General features: G+C 37.4%; 1 protein-coding gene across 4 annotated transcripts in view; it reads left to right on the top strand.

Annotated features, from left to right (window-relative positions):
* The first annotated feature begins 267 nt into the window (after window positions 1–267).
* Nep2 (M13 family metallopeptidase neprilysin 2) overlaps window positions 268–24,686 on the top strand; it is a 58,705-nt gene continuing 34,286 nt past the window's right edge. Inside the window, exons 1-2 of one of the 4 annotated variants that reach the window (XM_074097566.1) lie at window positions 268–477; window positions 18,922–18,975. In XM_074097566.1, the coding sequence (XP_073953667.1) occupies window positions 467–477; window positions 18,922–18,975 (65 nt within the window). In that variant the 5' untranslated portion in view covers window positions 268–466. Of the gene's footprint in view, window positions 529–18,605; window positions 18,656–18,921; window positions 18,976–24,686 lie in introns of those variants that run through there. The other 3 variants (XM_074097573.1, XM_074097579.1, XM_074097561.1) reach the window with 3 other exon arrangements.

Genomic DNA, 24,686 nt, shown 5'->3' with positions numbered 1-24,686 from the left:
AATAATTTGATATGACTTGAAAACTGAGTAATACCTAAACTGACCTTGTTGTACGAGAAAGGCACAGACAAGCTGAAAACTCGGACTCTCTTCTTGATGTACGTTGAAAATAAATTTACACTTCACAGTTACTATTTAATGTTAACTAGTTGCCTATGTATAAGTCCCGATTCCAGGCTGTATCTGGGAAATGAGAACCTGTATCTAGTGAGTCCATCGAGAAGGGGTTCCATATAAAAGAGATTGTGAGGTTGGCGCGCGAGTCAGTCGCAGCGCGGTCGACAGCAGCGGGTTACATCCTCGCCTCGCGTCCAAGCAGTCAGGTGAGCGTCCGCTCGGCCCGCGCTTTCCTCCGCCGCCGACGGTGCCGACGGTGACGGTAGTTTGCCTGCCGGCCCAGTCTCTTCAAGGAGGGCGCAGACCGCGAACGTCGCTCGCGCCAGCTCCCGCCGCGCCGCATCGCCGCATGTCTCCCGCGTAAGTGTTAACAACAAAAACAAACTCGCGGCCGCTATCTATTTCAATGAGGTAAGTTAATAAATAATGTGCGATCTATTTGGACGTGTTAACTAAGTTGTCATTGTGCTTTGCGATGTATCTAAGATTTATTTTTCCCTGTTCCGATTCTGAATTTTAATCATTTTGCTTTAATTTCGTTTTGGACGAATTTATTTAAAATTGCGTAGTGATGACTATTGTAATTATTTTGTAGATGCCTACTCTGTTATCGTTCTAGTTTAGTAACTACCAGTGAAGATTTATCGAAATAAGCGATATTTTTAATGTTTTGCTTTGAGGTCGAATAAATTTAGATTCTTACGTACATTTGAACTGATAATTTTCTGTATGTCGTATTTCCTTATCGCAATTTTTACGGTTCACGGTAGCAAACAATGCAGAGGTACTTAGTTACAAAGCGCACGGCCGACTGTTGCGGTCCGCGGTTCAGTGCCGGCCGCACCGCACGGAACGTACAGTTTGGATGCGTTAAGATTTCTTTTTAATTTCATATAAGTATTTATTCATTTATTAATGTAAATGTTATGTCTTGCCGTTTCTCTGACATAAGGTTGGTTATTCACAATAAAATTCTTCCACATTTATTTCGTCTTAGAAATAGCATTTTTTAAATTATTATGAACTGTACAAATACATAATAATAAAAGCTTAGGTATGTACTTATCTAAATTAACGTAACTTCAATAAACAGAAATGAATGATTTTGACGCAAATAAAGTGGGTGCTTTTGATAAATGTACGAGATATAACTGGACCTGGTATAGTAAGGTGGATATATATATATATACTATTCATTGAATGGATGAGAAATTAATAACGTACATCGCAGAACTCCGTAATAAGTAAAACAAATTGAAAAATGAAAAGATAACAAATATGTTCTCTGTACCCACCGTATCTACATATCTATAACCTTTAGACGAGCAATCTATCTATCTATCTATATCTATTCTGTTTTTATCTTATCTTTTTAAATCTTATCTTATCTTATACATATAATAAATCTGTAGAAATTCGGTGTTTGTACATTGGTAATATTTGAGAAAAACTATTACCAGGGGCCTATATTAGCGCAATAGAATCAAAAACAATAATTTTTAGAATTATTGTCTGTTTGTCTGTTTGCCTGTGCGTTTGCACACGCTAATCACAGAAAGCACTCAACGTAGAAGGATGCGGTTTTCACTGATGTGTTGTCCTTGCTTTGGATTAACATTTAGGACGCTCGCCCACGGCGACTTTTTGTAGCGATGCAGTAGCGATGCTGTAGCGCGTTAGTAGCGCGTTGGCATCGCTTCTGCAGCGCGTTTCCAATGCGACTAACGCGCGTTATTAGCGATGCTGTCGAGCATTTACAAAACGCGCGATAGCATCGCTACACAAATTCGCCGTGGGTGAGGGCCCTTAGTGTTTGTTTCATACGAATCGGTTTACAGTTAAAAAGATATGGCAATTTAAAGAATTTTGTCAAACACTTTTCGAAGAATCGTTGTAGATTTCGCGAAAACTTCGGTTATCTATTAAAGTTTTGATTAATTATAGTCTGTGAAATGATTTCAGGAATATAAAATTCGATAAATGGATATTTCGTAGAAATTAATATCCAGCGTAAGATGAGCTGACAACAATATGGTCGACGATAATAAATAGGGTTCATCTTATGTTGGACAGAACATGTGAGTTAGGTACATGCTGAATTCTGATATCTACCAGGATAGGCAGTCTTGTACAGTCAGCATCAAAAGTAGCTGGTCACTTTTTTACTCTGTCACATTAACACATTTGACAATGTTGTATGGCGCTAAGTGGCTTGAAAAGGACAAAGTAAAAAATTAACCAGCTACTTTTGATCTGACTGTACAAGACTGCCTATTCTGGTAGTTATCAGAATTTGATATTTTCGATTTTGATACATTTCAAGGTATATCAGTACTGTACATTGACATATTTGCGATAAATATTCATAAGTAAGACGACCGGATGGCCGAGTGGTTAGAGAACCTGACTACGAAGCTTAAGGTCCCGGGTTCGAATCCCGGCCGGGGCAGATATTTGTATGAATAATACGAATGTTTGTTCTCGGGTCTTGGATGTTTAATATGTATTTAAGTATGTATTTTATCTATATACGTATGTTTATCCGTTGCCTAGTGTCCATAGTACAAGCTTTGCTTAGTTTGGGACTAGGTCAATTGGTGTCAAGTGTCCCATGATATTTATTTATTTATTTTATAAGTGCAATAGAACCCAAAACAATGATTTTTAAAATAGTCTGTTTGTCAGTTGGTTCTTTTTGTGCGTTTGCTCGCGCTAATGCCAAGAATGGCTTACCCGACGTGGATGTATTTTTCATTGATGTATTGTAGGTAGGTAGTTTTCTTGGATCAACGCATCGGTTCACAAGTAAAAAAAGATATGTCAATTCAATGTAAAAAATCAAAATCGCTTTTGACACAATGACTGTTAGTTCGCCTTTTGTGGCCTATTGGCCTAGGTGGACGGACGACATTGCGAGAGTTGTAGGCAACCGGTGGATGCAAGTGGGGACGAGTTATCGTTCGTTGTGGTGTTCTAAGGGAGGCCTACAGTGGACGAACTGCTGATGTCTGGATGATGATGACACTGTTAGTTTAGGTACCCGAAGCTTTGGTTACCTATACAACCTTTTTGTGAATACAAAAGTAAAAAAATAAAGTAGGGAAATAAATACATAACAGGAAACACCGACATAGCTGGGAAAATATGCAAGTGGAAGTGGCAATGGGCGGGCCACATCGCTCGAAGAACGGACAGCCAAATAACCTAATCTAACCTAACCGTTGGGGAGAAAAGTCCACGAGTGGCGACCACGAACCGCGGACGAAGCGTTGGCAGGCTTCCCACCAGGTGGACTGACGACATTGTGAAAATTGCGGGAATCCGGTGGATGCAAGTGGTGACAGCTCATTGTGGCGTTGTAAGGGGGAGGCATTTGTTTAGCAGTGGACGTCTTCCGGCTGAAAATGATGAAATGCATAACCAACCTGAGTTGCCTCACATAAAGTACCATAGCTAAGCATATTTAGTAGAGTTCAGCTTAGGTTGGAGGATGTAAAGGGCGCCGCGCGCCTGGTTCTCTTGGTCCTCTTAAAAGAGATTGTCGGCGAATACAGGGAAAACACAGGACATCTCCATGAAGTAGGAGAGACTAGCATCGGTACTCCGATTTTGTGTTCAGTTTCCTGGATTTTGGGTAAAGCACCTGACTGCCACCACAGCCACGACTCTCTCATTGAAGTAGCATATCAAGAGGTCATTCATCACAAAATATACGCGCACCTGTTTTCGTCCACGCCATCCAGCGCAGTCCCTTTTGTAAAAACCTGAACTGCTTCTTCGGCCACTCCGCTCACGTTGTGTTTGACCGCACTGACAACTCAACACAAGACAGCCACTTTACGCACGTCTCCCAGATTGCCGAATTTTGGCCCTACCTTCTCGGTAGGCTGGTGCCATGAGTGGAGTCTCCTGTCCGTAAGGCTATGGTTATGGCGCGAGAATGTTTGAGGGTGGTTTCTCTGAAATGTCACCGGCAGCGGGTAGGCACCGTTAATTCGTGCGGTGTGACGCACATCCAGATGCCGCCGGTTGCGTGTGATGGGCCTGAGAAACCATGGCCTTAGTGATAATAGGTAACAATAACGTTCTTGCTAGTCAGTTTACTATGACGATGTTGTTACGAGTACTTGGTCGAGTTATCGCCGTGCACCAAGTATTTGTTCGAACAGAAGTAAGTAGTGCCAGATATTATTATCGGCAGCCACAGCGTCAAACAGAGAGGTCAAGTTAATGGCCATTGCGCGTTAAAAATATCAATCATCGGGCCCGGTCGTTACCAGGGAAGCCCCAGTTTACGATTCGTATTTTTCCTTTTGCCTTATAAATTTGCATGTGTTAGCAATTTTTCCAACTGCCTAGTTTGTTTATAACATTAAAATATTAAATAGATAAATGTCGTATAATTGATTTTCAAATTAAATATTAACGTTCCATATAAGTGCTCAACACAATCTATTATCAGTTAAATTATAAAACTAGTTGAATATTTTATTTCAAGTAGATTCGAGTAAGTACATACATCAAAAATGATGAGTTTACTTGAACGAAACAAAATTTTACTTGTCAAAACGACCAACAAACTCCATTAAATAGGTATACAAGAAAAGACTTAGTTCAATGTTACCATTGGGAAAAAAATAGAATTAATATTAATATTGTCTTGAGTTGACGAGTTTATTACTGCCACTGAATAAAATGTAAAAATGTTTTTAAAGGAAGGTCATCTCGCGAAGGGTTTAAATTCAATTAGGCTGGGGACCGGTACGTGTCTCGTAACGACATTTTACCGGACAAATGTCATTTTCTAATATTGTTGAAGTATTAACTTTTATGGACATCAACATAAAGTTTCGGTTAGAACTTAATTGACAGTATTCTGTTTGGAAAGAGAAAAACGCTGATATTTTAAAAATTTCACTACAACTATTAATTAATTTATTACAATTTTTTTAAGATGTGCTTATTCTAAAAGGGCATAACTCCAAAACTACCACACAATAGATCCATTACTTTTGTCTAGTCTCTTAAAAAAAAGATCACGTAAATCTGACGTAGACGTTGACGTTGACGTGACGTTGTCAAAATGATGACAGCTCCTTTTTCTGGTGAAAAAGGCAAAGGAAACATATCTATTCTGTAGTAGTTTTGGCAAATTCAGACATATTTTTTCAATTTTATGTATTTTTTAAATATGGAGAAATAAATTATGATAAATATTTTCCCACATTCAGGAGGCAAAACTCATTCGATTCCTGTAGTAAATTACAGGTGTTAAAAAAATGAAATCTTGTCAATTATCTAGCGTGGTTTCACTATCACCACTCTAGAGCAATAACTGCATATACGTCCACAGCTAGAATAAGAATGACCTCAATAATAACTTTGGCTATTGCATTACGGTTTAGCTTTGAGAATGAACTTGTATGTGTAGTTTGAAACGCGTTATCGTCTTGAGAGTTGTCGATGGATGGGTTTGTGTGACATAATAATGCCTATGTTGATTTATGTGTTTATGTGGAAGCGGGAGAGGGTGCGATTTTGCATTTACCTATACATATAAGAATGGGGAGCACGAAGGTATCTAGGTGGCTGCAACTAACGAGAAACGAGCGAACTAAAACCAACGGATATGAACATTGACATCTATGTACCTTACGGCACTAAACTGGCTGTTTGGAACAAAACATCAATATTACTTTGACACGACCCTTATCACGGACGTCAACATACTGTAGTAAAGGTTCACAAATCCGCGCTGTGAACAAATTTTGAGCACCGTTTTGATGTAAGAAACATGCAGTCTATACTTCGATCGGTCTATATGTCGATGGATATGAACCTCCGCTAGGTAAACGCATTATTCAATAAAATTATTAATGTTTGGGCTTATAACCTGTGTATTTAAGCTGTATAAGTATTCACTAGTTGCATAAAATAATATCGCAAGCTGGCTGAGCTCTTGAGCGCGCGTAAATTCAGATAATTCAACTACTTTTCGGATTTGTTCCGGTTTCCATACAAGCGCACATTAATCCTACTTAGAGGCTATTATTATAGTACATACGAGTAAGTGCAGTAAGTGTACATAGGTACATGCCTCTCTAGTAAGTTGGCATTTTTAATTTTATGTCATTAGCGACACCTATTGGGCATTAGAGTGCCGAGCAAAGCACTTTAGCTAACGTAAAGCTGCTGTTACACATGCTAGTGTCTTAGAGAAATTAAATTCATTTGACCTGTAGATTGTCCCCTTAAAGTTAACGGATATCACAAATAACACGGTGTATAGTATGTAGGTAAGTGAGGTAGACGACCATAGGTCCATTCCTGCTGGCTCGTGCTGAGACAGCGACTTCAAACTAGTAGAAAATTGTTTTCAAGGTTTTGTAGTCGGTTAAATATTTTGATTTTTTTTTGAGTCGGCCTTACTTTTTGTTAAAAAAAAACAGTATTTCTCACTTTTTAGTGATTTGTAGCAAAAGGGCATTTTACAACGATTCCATGAAGCCAGCAGAAGGATAATTTTGTTTAGCTCCATGCGGATAGCTGTTTGGTTCTCCATGGTTTTGTTTAAACTGGCAGGGAGCATGCTATCAAAAGGCATGTGTATCGGAGTGTTTGTTTTGAGCATGCTTATTTAGGAAGGAGCATACTTATTGCTAGCAAATGTATACAGTCCATGAGCATGCTCGTAAGCATGCTAGTAACGAGCATGTGTAAGTAGCTTAAACTCTCCAGTAATTGCATACTTAGGTGTTGCATTGCATACGTGCAAATTTCATTGTTGCCAACAGTTTTTCGAGAGCTGGCAGTCGTGCCAGAAAAAAACCTAGGAACTCTTAAAAGGAACGTCGAAATTTGAAAAAAAGTAACTTCTCAAAACAAGACTATTTAAAATAAAGAAAAAAATAATGCTTTATTGCACAGTCACCATCAAAAATAGCTGCATACTTTTGTAGTACTTTGTCGTTTTACAGCAACGTAGTTAACACCATACAAATTTGACAAATGTGTTAAAACGACAAAGTAAAAAAGTGATCCGCTACTTTTGATGCTGACTGTACAATTTTTAATTTTTACCTATATTTTATCTATACCATACTAATAATGTAGGTCTTAAATTGACGGACAGTGGGTACTGTTTAAAATACGGCGGGCGAGGGCGAGCCACGTGACCGTCGGCCGCGCGGCCTTACAACCACACTCCATGCGGCTCCTGGTCCGCCTGCGTCATTACTTATACACCTCTATTCGATCATAAAAAAGTCTATATTTTCTGAGAGCAATCCATCCCATCATCGTAAAATGCGTGTGGCCGGCGGCAGTAAAAGCATCAGTGTCCTATAAAGCTACATCTTACTGATACATCATGTACCTACTCCCAATCGTTATCAAATAGTTTCTATTTGTTTTCAAAAATCAGTTAATGCCTTATTAACTTACTAAGACTAATCAAATCAAGTCCCAAAAATAATGTACCTTTTGGCTATAATATTGGATCTAAGGCTTCTCTTACCCGGGCTGCATATATTAATTTATTCATTTAGCAATAACATCAAATATGTAAAGCATAATTCTAGTAAGTACTTACAATATTATGCATCCTGGTAAGTTATAGCCACAATACGGTATTTGACAACTCCTGATTTTGCCATATCTTAACATTATTATGAAAATATAGATATACAGATAATGTTTAGCGAACAGAAAATTTAAATTGGTTGAAAATTGGATTTATAACTAGTGATTTTTTGAAAAATCTGTATACCTGTCTCTTTCTCAAACGCTTTTCTCTATGCAGCAAGTATGGCGGTACTGGCGTGTGACGTCACATGCCATGAAAACCATGTTGTAATTTTAGTGAATTCCACGAGAATTTAATAAAACCCCGGAATTTCAATTCAACTGCTGTATCTAATGATTTACGCGTGGGAAGCCGCAGGTAAACGCTAGTTAGAAAATAAATGTGTTTTTCAGAGATAAGACCTGGATCCCTTCGACACCCATAATTTTATTGTTTCTATTTCCGATAGTCAGAACTTGGTACCCATATTATTTTAGGTCATAATAATCAATAGCCATAATCGTTGTTATTTATAACGCGAAATAAAGATAATGATTAAGAGAATAATGTTACATGCCATACAAGACAAAGGTCATAAAATTGATCAGCATAATATCAAAAGGTATACCGTTTATTTTTCAGAAATATTGTAGGTCATATTTTTATATTTACTATTATTATTATTCATACCATTTTATTATCTAATGTTTTAAAGGAATAATTTTAAAATTCAGAAATAATACATGTCATACATTAAAACATTAGAAAATTGGAACTGTGACTCCTTTTAAAAAGGCCCAGCTGACAAAAAAGCAGGTTAGGTTAGGTTAGAACTGCAACCCTTACAAAAAAACCAGTTGCCAGAAAAGTAGGTTAGGTTAGGTTTGAACTGTGAGTGTGACCCCTTACAAAACGTACCAGCTGACAGAAAAGTAGGTTAGGTTAGGTTAGAACTGCGACCCCGTACAAAAAAACAGCTGCCGGAAAATTAGGTTAGGTTAGGTTAGAACTGTGACCCCTTACACAAAGTACCAGCTGACAGAAATGCGTTATGTCAAATACTAATATTCCTTTTGAATTTCAACCTTTTGATACAATCACCACACTAAATGTTATGACCAATAACGGTATGAAATTCAATAGTTATGACTACTGCAATTATGACCAAAGAGAATATGACGAACAACGATTATGAGACAAAAAACGGTATGGATAAACCAAATCGAAAGTTTAACGATATGGGAATCAATATAGACCCCCCCCCCCCAAATAGATACATCATCATCATACGCCTATATACATAATTCGTCGAAATCTTTAATGCCGTTTCGAGATCCCAGATATAAATAATTAATAAAAAATAAATAGACAAGAATAGCTCGTTATAAGATTAGGGAAAATGGTAGATGAAACATTACACATAGGCATATTTGAACGACATATTTGTACAAAATATGGGACGAAGCAATAACAACATACGAGAGAGAGTAAATAATAATTCTATCCATATTGATTGCGGTGGAACTCCAGGGAATCCCAAGCTTAGACCAAGGAAAACGAAATCCGAGACGGAAGACATATTGAAAATACATTTTGATGTTCAGCACCCTCTTAGGACGACTCGCCAGTAATGTGCATTACGATTAAATGCGAGTATACTTTTTACGGATACAGTTAAAAATTATTTACAAAAATTGTTGTTGTTTTATGTATTTAGTGTTATTATTTGGTAGGTATGCCGACTGTGTGAGTAGCATATAATATTTAACTAGATATCAAGTCAAAATATCTTTAATCAATTTAGTTTTTAATCAATTTATAAATTTAATCGCTTATGAACGAAAAAAAAATCTAGCACCGGTTCGGAAAAACCTCTGCTGAGAAGAATCCGGCGTGAAACTCAACGGGGGCGGGGTATATATGTTTTATCGATTTGATTTACATAATCTCTAATCAAATAACGCTTATAACTACAAATAATAATTGTTTCACTAACCTCAAATTTATGCTGAAAACTTGCAATTTATTGTTATTGAAATATATCGATACCCAATAACAGACATTTATTTGATAGTTATTTTGGAAGCCTTTGAAACTGTGTTGCCTGGATCAAAGGTTATATAGCCTGAATGGCTTCGAGAAAAGTATGGTACGGCCGTGCCTTTGTTTTTGTTTTGCTCGACTTGGCGGGGGCTACATGTACTGATAGTAGTATTTTTTTTAATTAAAAAATATTTTGTATATTTTCAGTAATATACGGTAAGTACTCTAGTTTTTCCAGAGAACACATAAAAGTGTTTTATTTGTCTAAAAGTGATCCAGTTCTATCTAAAGGTTGATTCGAATGAAATACAGGTTATGTCACATTTTTCATTTCCACTGATTTTATTTTTACAAGCTCTTCGTTAGCTTGCCCTGTTTATTTATTTATTTGTTTTGGTCAAATCCTGGAAGCTAAATTCGATCCACTTCCAGCGGTCCGATTGACTTTAAATTTGGCATACTTATGTAAATTAGGTGACAATACAATAATTACATCTTGGTGGTTCTGCCAGGATCGTCTCCGCAGGAGAGAACTCCTCAATGGTAAATAGTACCGACTTGAAATTTGTTGTACAAACAACAAAAAGTACAGTAGGTAAGCAAAAAAAAGGTTGTATTAAAAATTAAATTTATAACAGAAACTTATTTTAAATATAATGACCCGGATAAGTCACGTCTTAAATCGAGTGTAGCTCGATATGTTTCGGGCTAATCCGTTCCGTAGCCCTTCGTCTTCGGAGCAACGCGACTCAGCGGCTGCTGTAACACGCGCACTACGCGCCGCCGCTCTGCTCGCGCGACTACCCGACGAAACTGACACCGGCACACAACTACCCGCGTTTTCATCATCATTTCATTACTACTGTCCAATGTAGGGTAGCACACAACACTAAAAACATCGCTCTGTAAAGGTACGTTCACACAGACCGATGACGCAGCACGAGTATTTAACACCGTTTTCCAACTCACCAACCCGGTACCAACCGGGATGGTGGTTGGACGGCACCTCCGAGTTGGAAAACGGATTAGCCCAAAACATGTCGATTAAACTCGATTTAACAAATCTTTAAACTTTCTATCGTAAAAACAAATAAATACTACCGTATTAAGTTAAAGTTAAACGTGCGCGCGCACATACATCGTTTCATAAAAATTATTAGCTCAGCAGCGAACAGTTAAAGATGGAAATAATTCCCTATTATAACTTATAATTATCAATTTATGCGAATAAATTTGTAATATCTGCTAATTTATTTATCTAAGCCACGCTCTTGTCATCCGAGTAAAAACCGGAAATGTGTGTTTTGAATCCAAATTGAAACGCATTAGCACATGGTAGTCGACACGGCAGAACAGAGACTGCCACGGACGCCCTTGGCTTGAATGACCTCTATCTTTCCTTGTTTTTACCCTTATTTGCGCTACTTGCTTTCGACCTTAAATGCTTCACGATTTGATACAAGCCTCTTATTTAACTTGCAATTTTCGTCTGTATAAGTATTCAAAAAGCTGTCTTCAAATCTTGAAAGTTGAATTTCACCCACTTCTAGTTATTGGATTGAAGTGTAATTTGGTACACATATGTATTTAGTTTAGATGACATGCAAACATAAGCAACAAAAGTCATGGGGTATAGGTATAGGTACAATCATATCTTTTATGTGAATTCATCATCGCCCTATGTAGACCCAAAACTGTCTATTAATAGCCACAATTTCACGCTAAATTTTGCGGATAGGACCCATCCATAAGTGACATCACGAGACTTGTATCACGAGATCGAAATAATTGTGATTTCCAGATTGTTTCGTAAGTGTGAGGGGTCTAAAAATGATGGAAATCGGTGTGACATGAGTAATTTATGGACGGTCCCAAAGGAATAAAGGTAATTCGAGTCGGAAAAAGAAATAAAAGCTGGTAAATAAAATACGTATCATTCTATAGTGTTACTACTACCTTACTAGTTTACTCCGTTAATATTGTAGCTTCGTTTAGAAGGTACTAGTAGGTATAGGTATTGCATCTCTTTCTTCAAAATACGATAACTTTACCAGCTACATACTATTACTATTAAAAGCTGACGCGGTGAGTACGACAGGTATAAAAAGGATACGTTGATTGGTATGGTTAGTGCTTGTTGGTTCATATGCCGTTTAACTAAGTATGTTTACGTTAGCTTCCTAGCTGTCCTGGAATTCAGCTAGTCGCATAGTAAGAAAAGAAGTAAGTATGCTGATTGTAAACATATTGTCTACAATGATTCGACCATAAAATAAAGTCACCGAGTTATATTAGTCTCGGAGTTATATTAGTAGGTACTTACGAATATTCCTACAGTGTATATACGTAGGTAACTGTAGGTAATATTTATCATCACTTTTAATAACCTACCTTTTTTCGGTTGATAGCAGGTTGTTATTGTTATGTAATATAAATTGGATCGTAAAGCACCCTAAGATAGGTATGTGTACATAAATATTCATATCTTGATGTTCATTTTCGGTATATTTTTACGTTGTTCGAATACAATACCTATGGGTATCAAGATACAGTATCAAATTTATTTCTTGAGTAGTCAATGGTGTACATTTTTTTTTATTCGACTGGTTGGAAATCGAGCGATTGGGTCTCCTGATGGTAAGAGATCACCACCACCCATAAACATCTGCAACACCAGGGGTATTGCAGATGCGTTGCCAACCTAGAGGCCCAAGATGGGATACCTCAATTGCCAGTAATTTCACCGGCTGTCTTACTCTACACGTCGAAACACAATAGTGCAAACACTGCTGCTTCACGGCAGGATTAGCGAGCAAGATGGTGGTAGCAATCCGGGCGGACCTTGCACAAGGTCCTACCACCTGCAATGAGCAAATAGAGCGACTTGAGCTGTATCGTCACAGCGGTCTGCATATTTTAGCGCCGTGGATTCCGAGGAACAAGTTCGTCTTCCGTAACGATCATTCAAAACACGCAGTAGGGACACACACAATACGCAGTGAAGATTGGTGAAAGTGTGTACGAGGCTTTATTCAGATTTCCTTGGGGAACGTAGAAGCGATCACACTCGATTGGAGCTAAAAAGATTGCAAGCAATTCGGCTTTCTCCGATAGATTAGTAGGTACGCGTAATATTTAATATTGCTATTGGTAAAATGCTCAGTCAGGTTAGAGTCAGCGTGAAAAGTAAGTGATCTGATCATACTTCATTTTTGACATGACATGACTTTTGCGATTGTACCGAAAGCGGCAAAGTATAATACGTATGTCTGTCACATTGCTGTACATTATCATTTTTTTAAACGTGTACCTTTTTGAGCTAGGTTAATTCTATGGGACGAGAAATATGTTGAAATATGTTTACAGACAGTTTAGCAAAATATTGTATGAGCCCACGACTACGTCTGTGAAGAATTATTTTATAGCTTGCCCTAGGGAGTTATACAATTTTTCGGGCTAAAAACTATACTTTTATTTTCAAACTATCTCTATACTAGATTTCAGTGGGTAGCTGGGTAGGTACTTTAAGCATGCAAGCGTAACAAGCAAACAAACATAGTCACATTCGCATTTAAGGTATTAGTTAAGATAATGAATATTACCTAATGTACAAGATGATTAATGAAATATCTTATGACATTTATTGACAGAGCTTTGACATAATAACAGAGCAGTTGTCTTTTTGTAAGTAACGGTTAACAATATTTAAAAACTTTAAAAAGAGTGTACTCTATTGATAATGTTAGTAATTTTATCAGCCTATCGTGTGATTTTTTAACTGTCTTTTGTTTAATCGTATCTTGTTTAAAGTCGTAAAGTATTGGTCGTGCCTAAGACCTTGGCACGAACGATAGAGTAGGTACGGAAAGGAAAATAAGGTTATTTTCCGCTAGCGAGGTGAAACGAGGAGGATTGGCAGATACATTTCCCTACTGGCTTCTGATTGTGGCTTATTGCTTGCTGTCTAATCGTCGAAGAAACGGAAGCGGTTTGTCTAGTCGACCTTATTCTAACAACGAACGAATATCGTTCTGCGTCACTGCTATATCATGAAACAGAGCATCTGTTCGATCAAATCACAATTGAATGACATTTATGGTTATTGAATACTGATTTGTTTCTATTATGACTATAAAAGCACCCATAATAGTAATTTATAAATAGATATGTTTAAAACTGCAGGAAAAACTTCAAAGCGCCTTGAGATAGGTACTGACGGAATAAAAAGGGTTCACATCACAGAACTCGTAATAAGAGGATTAGAAACTTCAAACGAAATATTATTATAATAATAAATCCATTTATTTTGGGATTATACTTCTGTGGCTTGCTCCGGCAAGCGCGATTACTTTGGTGTATCACCCTACTGGGTCTACCTTATTTTAGTGCACCCGCATACCGACAAATAGCCGGTAACAGTCTAGTATAAAAGGTTTACTCCAAACAGACCGTCTGTTCTAATTCTAACCATATGTGCTCCTTCACATTCACACCACTAACAATCAGCAGGGCTTAATTACAGGCACTGCTTCCGCCACATCTAATACCTATGATAGGATTACTTGTCAATGGCAGTTACATGCTTTTCACACCTCCTGCTCGACAAATGCCTAATTATATAAACTAAGATAAAAAAAAACGTTTTGTTTATTCTACCTAGTTTAAATAAGAACACTAATATGTAAAAAAGTAGGTAATCAAAACCCTGCCTATTAACAGGTTAAATGTTCAAGCCGAACGCTTTCAAAGTTCGTTTGTCTTATCGTAGTACGTATTGGTATCGTTCGAGTGAAACTACAGGCATAGCTCACAGATGCTAAATTTAGCAGCTCATTGAGGCACCCGGCACCCGACCAGCACCGCCTCGACTTTCGGCGTCCAACTCGTTGTGTCGATGAGTGGTCCACGAATTTCCTAGTAGTCACTATGGCGGCGAGCAGCGCGTTATCACCGAGTGGTCCTCTCGCCGTCTGCGCGTGGCAACCTCGCGAGTGAGGCGATCCGGTGACGCAAGGAGTTGATGTATTGAGCGCATACTCTTACAAATATAATATTATTCGTATATATATATATTTATTCGTAGTACAAATCGTGCTATAAGTGCTGGTCGGGTGCCGGGTGGCTCTAAAGACCTGTCACCTTTTAAATTAATTTGAAGCATCACTTGTAATAATAATAATAATAATAAAATAAAAAATTAATCATTTGCAGTACAAAATAAAAATAGATACAATGTTTTACAAAATTCTATGTAACGCACTTGCCCGCACTAGGGTTATTTATTAGAAAACTCTGTGTCGCTGTGTCTGTGTGTCGTGCGTGACTTATGGAGTATGATAGTTTTTATCTAGACAAGATTAAGTAGGTAGAATTCGAAAAAGTAGCTCTGTTGTATTATTATTGTTGATACGGGTTTCCGATCATGGGCCTATGGGGAACCGGTCATTTTAAAGGCATCCATGGGGCCGAGCCGAAGGCAATACGAAATGGCATTTAGAACCATACAAAGTCAGATTGGTGCAACTACTTACGGAGATCTATCCCAATACGCTAGTGATTATAATGCTAGCGAATAGTCCTCCACGGTTGAAAAAACTATTGCCAGGCGGGAAGCAAGCAACATGGAATGGCCTATTGGCCATATGCCCTATGAGGTTGGAAGGCTGTGGACAGGATTACTAGTATTGGAATGAGATTACGGACACCTTAGCTACTTTTTAAATCCCTCACAAGTTATACTAAGTAGGCGGTGACTCGCCGTGCACTGAATACAGGGCAACGAGGTGGCAACGTTGGTGATACATACGGCTAAAGGTGCCAACTCGCTACTTACAGACATCGCAAAATTTCATTAGAACTAAAGACAACATTACGGCTTTTATGTCATTTGTCATTTCGACGGTTTCTTGTCAAGAAAACTGAATCGCTTAACAGGGTGGAATCTTTATGCTACTAATATCATCTTGAAATCCCGTGTATTTGCCAAAAAAATCACAGTGAAATTTATTAAAAAAGTTTCCTTGACTGTACAATTGTTTAACCGAAAAAAACTTGCAGGCGTCGAAAGTTAAATTATGATAAAATTAAACCGACTAGATTCTGATTTGTGGTAGGTATCGTGAGAATATTATGATAAATTAAATCTAATTCTACGGAATTATTTTTATTTAGTTGTAAATATTGTAATATGTAATTAATGCTTAAAATTAACAATTAAATATCATTTCTTGCTAACCATCCATATGTCTTAATTACCAATGAGATAAATCTATGGAAAATCGAAATACTTAGAGATGGATTTCAATCACATCAGAAGGATATTCTATATTCAGATCAAACTGAATTTCATTACGGAAAGAATTAACATATGTATAATATATAGTTTCGAATGTTTTACGAGTAAATAGATAGCACACTATCTTAATTCTATATACAGATATTTTTTCATTACTACGAAGTCTAACACTGGGAAAAAGTTATCAAATCTAAGTAATCTCACTGCATTCAGTGTATGTACAGTACCGGGGGGGATTCCGACTATCAACTAGAACTAGAGCAAAACATTGCCTACCCGGCTAGGACAGTCAGCGAGGGAAAACTGGACGCGACCAGATTATTTTACCGTCGCTTTTACTGAATAAGATCGTTCGTTAATAACAGCTTATTATTTATGTACTTCTAACTAGAGCTCAAACTGGGTCAAGACGACGCGCTGAATTATCATCGCGATTTTCTAAGAAATTCTTGATTACCGACAACCATGTTTTTATTAATATACCTACATTTCTACTATCACATTCTAGGGTTGGCTCTTTTGAAACGGATGTGTTTAATATTACAGCTGTAAAGGCGACTTTATAAAGTTACTCGGTCAAAGTTTTCATTTGGTTAGGCAGACACTTTTACTGAGACCTCTTTGTCACATTTATACCGTTTTAAAAAAGTTCTTATACTTTCTTATGTGGGTAATATTTGTTTGAAAGAAAGAAAGAAAAACGAAAATACATTTATTTAACGCCATAAAAATAAACATAGAATAAATACAAGACATACATGACGCTAAACAGAGGCCCGTATTGCTTAAAGTTTCTGACGCTCGCGATCGCAATCAAATGACAGTTTTTGTATGGGAAATCTGTCATTTGATGAGCGTCAGGAAGGTTAGGCAGTACGGCCTCTGGTCCCCACTCAGCATAATGCCACGGCAAGACGTGGCGCTGATTTTCAGTGAGGACATCTAAAAACTAACTTATAATAGAAATTAAAAAAATACTTATTTTTAAATTGTATGGCAACACCGGCTGTTTGTCACCTTACTCTACTAGCAATAAGAAAGTTTTGTTTTTGAGCAAGTGGGTCTCCTGATGGTAAGAGATCACCACCGCCCATAGACACCTGCAACACCACGGGGCTTGCAGATGCGTTGCCAACCTAGAGGCCTAATATGGGATACCTCAAGTGCCAGTAATTTCTCCGGCTGTCTTACTTTCCACGCCGAAACACAGTGCAAGCACTGCTGCTTCACGGCAGGATTAGCGAGCAAGATGGTGGTAGTAATCCGGGTGGACCTTGCACAAGGTCCTACCACCTGCACTACCATTCAAATCCCACTAATATTATAAATTATAAATGCGAAAGTTTGTAAGTCTGTTTATTGTTTGTTACTTTATCACGTCTAAAACGCTGAACCGATTTAGATGAAATTCGGTACACAGGTAGTTTGAGTCCCGGGGAAGGATATACTTAGGATAGTCTACGCGGACGGTGTCGCGGGTAACGGATAGTGAATACGAATACTATATTTTGTATTGTAATCCTTCTTAGTATAGTTTTACAAATAATGATTGTCAGTATTATTAGTGCAATATAAAATTCAGTTTTTATTTATCTAATTAATTTAAAACATACCTGCTCTACGGTGAGTGCTTAGTACCTAATTAGATTTCCTCAAGTTTTTGTGCAAGTTTCTGCTTAAGAGTCAACGTCATACATAGCTTAACGTGCTCAAGAGCGTAATGAGTTCCTTCATTTTAATATTAACGTAATCATAGTCCAGTATGTTTTTATTGCATTTATGGAACTTGAAAATCTTTTTTTATATAGGAATGCCAGAGGGACTCGAAAACTTTATTACCTATACACTTTAATTAGTTACATAATTATTTACCTAACCGAATTCATGTAGGTACACGATTTACTTATTTACTTAGACGCATGTTGATTACCTTCTTACAAAAAGTTAGAGCAAAGGGGTTGCCATCTCATAGAAAATTATTAAAAAATAATTACTAGACTGGCAATCTGGCAGCAAATTTTTTGGAGCATACATTTGCTCTATGCGACGGCTAGACTCCTTTATCTTCATTTCATTGTTATAAATTACAATCACTACGACAACATAAATTACATACATTTTACATATATTTTAACGGGCTTCGGAGCAAAGTAGGAAACGGCTTATTTAGCCTCAGACTATTACTGATATTAGCGAATCTCGCTGCCTCATGTCACGGCAGCGGAGCGGGCACGCCTTGAGCTGTTTTCTTGTAGACCGCGCCGGCGTCGACCGGTTACCTACGTGTAGACTGCTTCGTGGGAAATCCAACCCGCACCCATATCAGGTAGCTCATTAGCTATCTACGAACGAGTCCTTTAGATGCGCCACATCATACTCGTAAAGATCCCAATAGAGTTGTTAATATTTTTCGAAAGCCGCAAGTTTTACCGTTTATCGTAATTTATGGCATCAGCTGTTCCTCGAGTGTCTATATAGAGTGGCGACGCCGGGGCCGCTCTAGTGTACCGCGGCGACGCGTGACCAAAGCGACCCGTCCTACAATTGTTTCCTTGATATTACCTTTAATTAGTGGATATTGCATTGTACTGTCAAAGCACAATGACCAAGAGACACGATTGTGCCAAGGACCAACAGTTCGTACTTCCTTCCATACCACCCGCTCCAACTCGATAAAATCTAGGCTGCGATTTCCTTAGTTACGGTCTTTTGTTGTTTGATTAGCATAGAGCTATTTTGTCGTATATATGGTTGGAATCGAAGTGCAAAGTGGTTTTGTAAACATGTTTAACGGTTTAATTGACTGTAAGCGGGCCCGACTCGCGGCCAGCGGCACCAGTGCGTATATTTTCTTGTATTCTACAAGATTGCAAAGTTAAAAGGAAAATTTCCTCTGTTGCAGTGGGGACGGAGATTACATCGCTACAAGCTTCAACAACATGAGAAACAACGTCAAGTAAGTAACGCAACATACTTTATTTTTTGTTAATTTCAAAAAACGAGGAAGTTTAATTTTAATAACGTGTGTCAGAACTTTTTTGTTCATTTAAAAAAAAATTACTTTATTTGTCATATCACGCATATTAATTTCAATGAGTTTTAAAGGAACGTTTTTAAATAGAAGTTTCAATAAAAATAATTGAAAACTTGTCTACTTGCGATACGACTTCTTCTTCTTCTTAATGTGGGATTTTGCCGATAGAATACCTACGTGTCGCTGTACATTTGCGTCGTCCCGAAGATGAGCATGGCGAGCCATTTGTGCAAGTTCATAAAAAAAATTAGTCATCTACTAGGAATGTAGATCTCTCGTCTATGTAGGTAGTCCCAACAATATCTAGATACATTCACACATTAGGACTGTACATTTTATAGAACAACTTCTAGTCTTAAATATGCGTAAACATTATAAGGATCTAGTTCAATGTTCGTATGATACCTACGCGTAGTAATTTTGTACTTCTACGAGTATGCACAATTTAAATGCAGTACCTATAATTATGAAAAAGTATTATATTATTATGAAAAAATGACTTTCTTCCAAGTTTCTTGCGGCTCATTCTTCTTGGCAATGATGGTCTTTCCGAAAGCGCTGGTAGTTTAAAAAATGACGTGTAAAAGTGCCCATTGCGGCCTATTTACTGAATAAATCATTTGATTTTTTTATTTTATTTTATTGGCATCGACCACGAGTACAACCGGGAGTATAACCGGTTGAGTGGGAACAAACAGGAAACCGCATCCGAAAACCCTTCGTAAATGTAGACCTCTTGCTTGAGACAGAAGCTTTAAAAAAATGAGAATAATTCCTATCCCTACTATTACATCGTGTTATTCTGGTCCTAAAAACGTGCTTACCTACAGTTTTTGAGTGAGAACTTTTAAGAGTCATTTTAAGAGAGAGATCTTATGAAGCAATTCCATTATTTCTACAGAAGTAACCTACCTGGTTGGTGCAACTCGTAGTCATCGGCAAGGTTCCAACTTACCCATGGTGACTTCAAAACGTCGACTCTACTGAAGAGTAGATATATCTAAATATGCAGAGTTCGATTAAGAAGAAAACTTTAGTCTACCTACGCCATGAATTACCCATTAGGGCGCCATTCATGTTATTGGTTATTTGCGTAAATAAGAAACAAAAATCTATTAAGTACCTCTTGTATAAAATAAACGATATGTTCTTATTACATGTATCTACGAATATTTGTGAAACAATAATAAAAACTTTGTAATAGTATTGCCACAATTACCTAATACCAAGGCCTTATTTATACAATGTTTACTGATTGCATGTTTAATAAGATCTTCATGTACAAACATACAATTTATGGTGAATAAATAAATAAATAAATAATGTACCTACTTAATAGTTACGTCACAAATGTTTTCATGGTTACGTCATATTTGAATATCGAAAATTAAAATAGATACGGTTAAAATGTCGATGTTCAAAATATTGAAAATTAAAATATCGATTGTATCCCATTATCGAAAGTTGTTATACCTATGGTCAAAATGTCTAAGATTGAAATGTCGATTGATTTAAATATCGAATGCGTAGAAATATCGATAGCCAATATATTTAAGTTTTAAATGTCAACATATTTGAATGTCGAAAATTGAAATATCTTCTCTATCTCCTTTCTCTATTCGTCTCTATCTCCTTTCTCTTAATAGCATTTATTTTACATAATCTAGTCATTGTCATTTGTAGCACTCGCCGACCGCTGACGCGGCACGCTCGCTTCGCTCGCTCGGCTCGTGCGTGGTTGTGGTCACAGTTCTAACCTAACCTTACCAAATATTTTTGGTAATTCATGTTCAATAGGTTGGGTTAGGTTAGTTAGTATTGCATCAATGAATGCGAAGTGCCTCAACTGAGCGGAATAGGAGCTCCGCGAAGCAGAGCTCTGTCGACCCGGTCACGTGATACATATTCGATACTCTGTACTTCGATATTTTGGACTTCGATATTTATATCTTTCGATGTCTCTTTAGTAGATAAATATATTTTCGATATATGGACGTAGGTTATCTAACCATTCGACAATATAAACTTTTGTTATTTTAATTTTCGATGTTTGGATACAGTCAGTATTTTAATTTTCGATATTTTGAACATCGACATTTTACCCGTAGGTATTTTAACTTTCGATATTCAAATATATAACCGTTTTCATATGAATAAAGCCGATTTACATTTTCGGTATTTGATAGTCAACTGCTAATTAAAAGATTGACTAAGAAATCTGTACCTACACATATTTTTTTTGCTGTCGTTTGTTGATGCATTATAAATTTACTCTATATAGAGATAAAAACGTGGACACCCGTCAAAATTAAATGCGAGTTCTCGCGAAAACTACTGAGAATTAATGATTCAATTTTAATAAGCAAAAATAACAGGTTTATTTGTAGGTAAGATATGTAGCTTAGGCACCATTGTCTACATGTAGGCAGCCATAGACATGGCCTCCACCGCTTGACTGCTTGCGGACCTGCATACGATTGATCTTGTTGTGCTATTGGCCCGACTATATACGAGTAACACTCAAATGAGCAATGCAATATATATATCAGTAACACAGTGTAACGGCACTGTTTTAAATTATATTATTTTAACCAGTGCGTCACTCTCGACACGCGGCTCATCAAATTTACTATACATCACTGCTCCGCGAAAATTAAACGGCTCTCGTAGGGACGTGCTAAAAGCGTACACCTGCTACTAAATATGTACTAGCTTAATAAACGTTTTTTAGCTTAATATTTTTTTTTTACTAGTATCAGATTTTTCATTTTTGTTTTCAATTACGATATATAACTTTCATAATTGTATCTACACTATTATGGGGTGATTGAGTATACTGCTTAGTACACCAAATGTGAAGGCTGTGTTATAATATTGTTTGTGACGGCAAGATTATTTCCTCTGCAAGAAATCGATGGACTATTTAAAGTCACAATAATCTAAATTAAATATAATTACTAGCTTTTGCCCGCGGCTTCGCCCGCGTGAATTCGGTTATCGCGCGCTGTTCCCCCGGGATGCATTTTCCGGGATAAAAAGTAGCCTATGTCACTCTCTGGCCCATAAACTATATCTATGCCAAAAATCACGTTCCGTTTCGATGTGAAAGACTGACAAACATACAAACACACACACTTTCGCATTTATAATATTAGTATGGATTACTTTGCATGTGCGGCCTAATACGAAGTTCTTGGGACTTTACCGGAAAGAATAGTTATTTATACCATCTCACACAAAAGTAATGTTGTACCCACTCGTAGCTATCTTATATACTCGTATTTAGCCGAGGTCGTCAAATTATACAAAAATATGCATAAGTACTACGTTTTTGCTTCTTAGTATATTTCCTTTAGCAAAATGATTTTTCTAGGGTAATTATTACACAATTATGTAAGTACACCTTTTTATTTGATAACAATAAATACATTGACTGCAAATAAATAACAGACCTACCTATACTGAGCATGAGAAAAGACTCTAACCTAACATATGATTAGGTAATTAATAAATAGCCAGCACGCAAGCCTAATGTTACGAAAGTTGTTTTCAAAATTATTTTTTGCGAAACATTTGTCATAAAATATACTCGTAGCATCTTATGCAAAAGGCCGCTGGATACGCCATCTAAGGTGACACACAGACAGTCAGAAGACAAATAAAATGGCCTAGGAACCTGGGAGTAAGTACCTACTATGTATATGTCGTCGGATGACAAGCAAAAGTCACTAATTACCACTTAAAGTCAATAGGGATAATCAAACTTATGCATAGTATCGTCACAGTGTAAGAAAGTTCTTTGACTTTGGTATCGAAAGGTTAATATTCCACCAATCTTTTTTTGCAGTTAGTGACTTTTGCTTGTCACCTGATGATGTACAGGTAGATGCGCCTGTCGTCGGGAGCTAACCAATGCTGCGATAGCTATCTTCGCGACCTTCGCGTATTGTAAATATCCAGAGATCGAGCCACGGTGTTGCTTGAGGCCTTCCACTTACTTGTTAATGCTTCTTATGAGATATATCAACAGAGTGACGTCACTACCGACGTGCTGAAAATGCCCGAACACGGCAGTTCCCCAGTTATTTGTTCTTTTGTTATAGGTGCAGACAAAAACTAGATGAATATGTAAATCGGGTAGTAATCGTTTTCGTATAGCTACTTAGCATGTTTTGTTATGAAAAGTTATAACAATAAAGACCGTTCCAAAAAATTTATTAATAGTTCACATTCGGTTCACTTCATAAATCCTCAACTCACAGCCGACTCGAAGAAAATAATTATTACGTAACTTGTCGATTTTACACGTATCTAGTCAAACAGAATTGATGAATATTTTGACATTGATAAAGACAGAACCTTTTACTTAATGCTTATTATTTATGCATGGAAAGGGTAAGTATAAATAAGTAAGTACATGTAAATATTTGATATTTAGCATCAAGTGTATGCGGCGAATTTGCTCACGCCGCTCACTTTGCATTGGATTTGCATATAATACCAACTCGTACAGAAACAGCCCTGGCAGGTCCACGCCATTTCTGGCTTGTTCGAAAAAAAAACTAACGTTAGTATACAGTATCAATGTAACAAGAATGATGTTTCGAATGGAATTATTTAGCTGAAGTTCATTGAACTCATGGTGCCGCAACCTCAAATAACGGTGGACCCACACAATAGTCCTGGCACAGCCGGTCCTGTGCCTTACCGTTACCCCGCCACGGGCGTGTCACAAACACCTTTGTTCAACTTAAGCCACTCTTTATCTTTCTGGCTAAGTTACGTTGACAATTAAACTGTGTCATTTCAGTGCACCCCACCTACATTGAAGTCAGGGGAAATAATTGAACTGACGTATGTATGTAGAAAGAGGTCGATGGCATTCTTGCAGACTGAATAAACAAACCCAAATTATTATGTAACGCAAAGCTTTGTTTTGATTTATCTAACTGAGTGAAGCTTTTTAGTTATAAATTGTCATTTTTATAGATCAGCTTCGATTCAGAGCGCGAAAGTGCGAGTTTTTTCAGATTACAGTCAATTAAAAAAATATTGCCCTGATGTTGTCCAGTTCAGTTATCTCCAGGCGTAACTTCTAATGACGTAACTCAATAAAGAGTTGCAAAATCGCCTGGTTGACACAACTGGAGACGAAAGGGCTGGCAGCTACCTATCTCAAGAAATTGCCATCGCTATTCAACAAAGGAATGCGCCAGGCAGCCCGTTGCGCACAATGGACTATTTTAGATTTTATTTAGATTCATGTTTTACCGGGTCAACAATTACAGGCCGTACATTAGCCGCGCCTCGCAAAAATATTTTATAATAAATCAGAGCCCTCTTGTTCTGAGAGGAGGCCTGTGCCCAGCAGTGGGACGTATATAGGCTGGGATGATGATGATGATTTAGTTTTACGACCAGATGGCCGAGTGGTTAGAGAACCTGACTACGAAGCTTGAGGTCCCGGGTTCGATTCCCGTGTCGGGGCAGATATTAGTATGAAAAATACGAATGTTTGTTCTCGGGTCTTGGGTGTTTAATATGTATTTAAGTATGTATCTATCTAAATAATTATATTTATCCGTTGCTTAGTAGGTACCCATAACACAAGCTTTGCTAAGCTTACTTTGGGA

This window comes from Choristoneura fumiferana, chromosome Z (assembly GCF_025370935.1).
Source record: "Choristoneura fumiferana chromosome Z, NRCan_CFum_1, whole genome shotgun sequence".
NCBI lineage: Eukaryota > Metazoa > Arthropoda > Insecta > Lepidoptera > Tortricidae > Choristoneura > Choristoneura fumiferana.
Note: the sequence above shows the minus strand (reverse complement) of the source record. Positions and strands in the feature narration are given on the sequence as shown.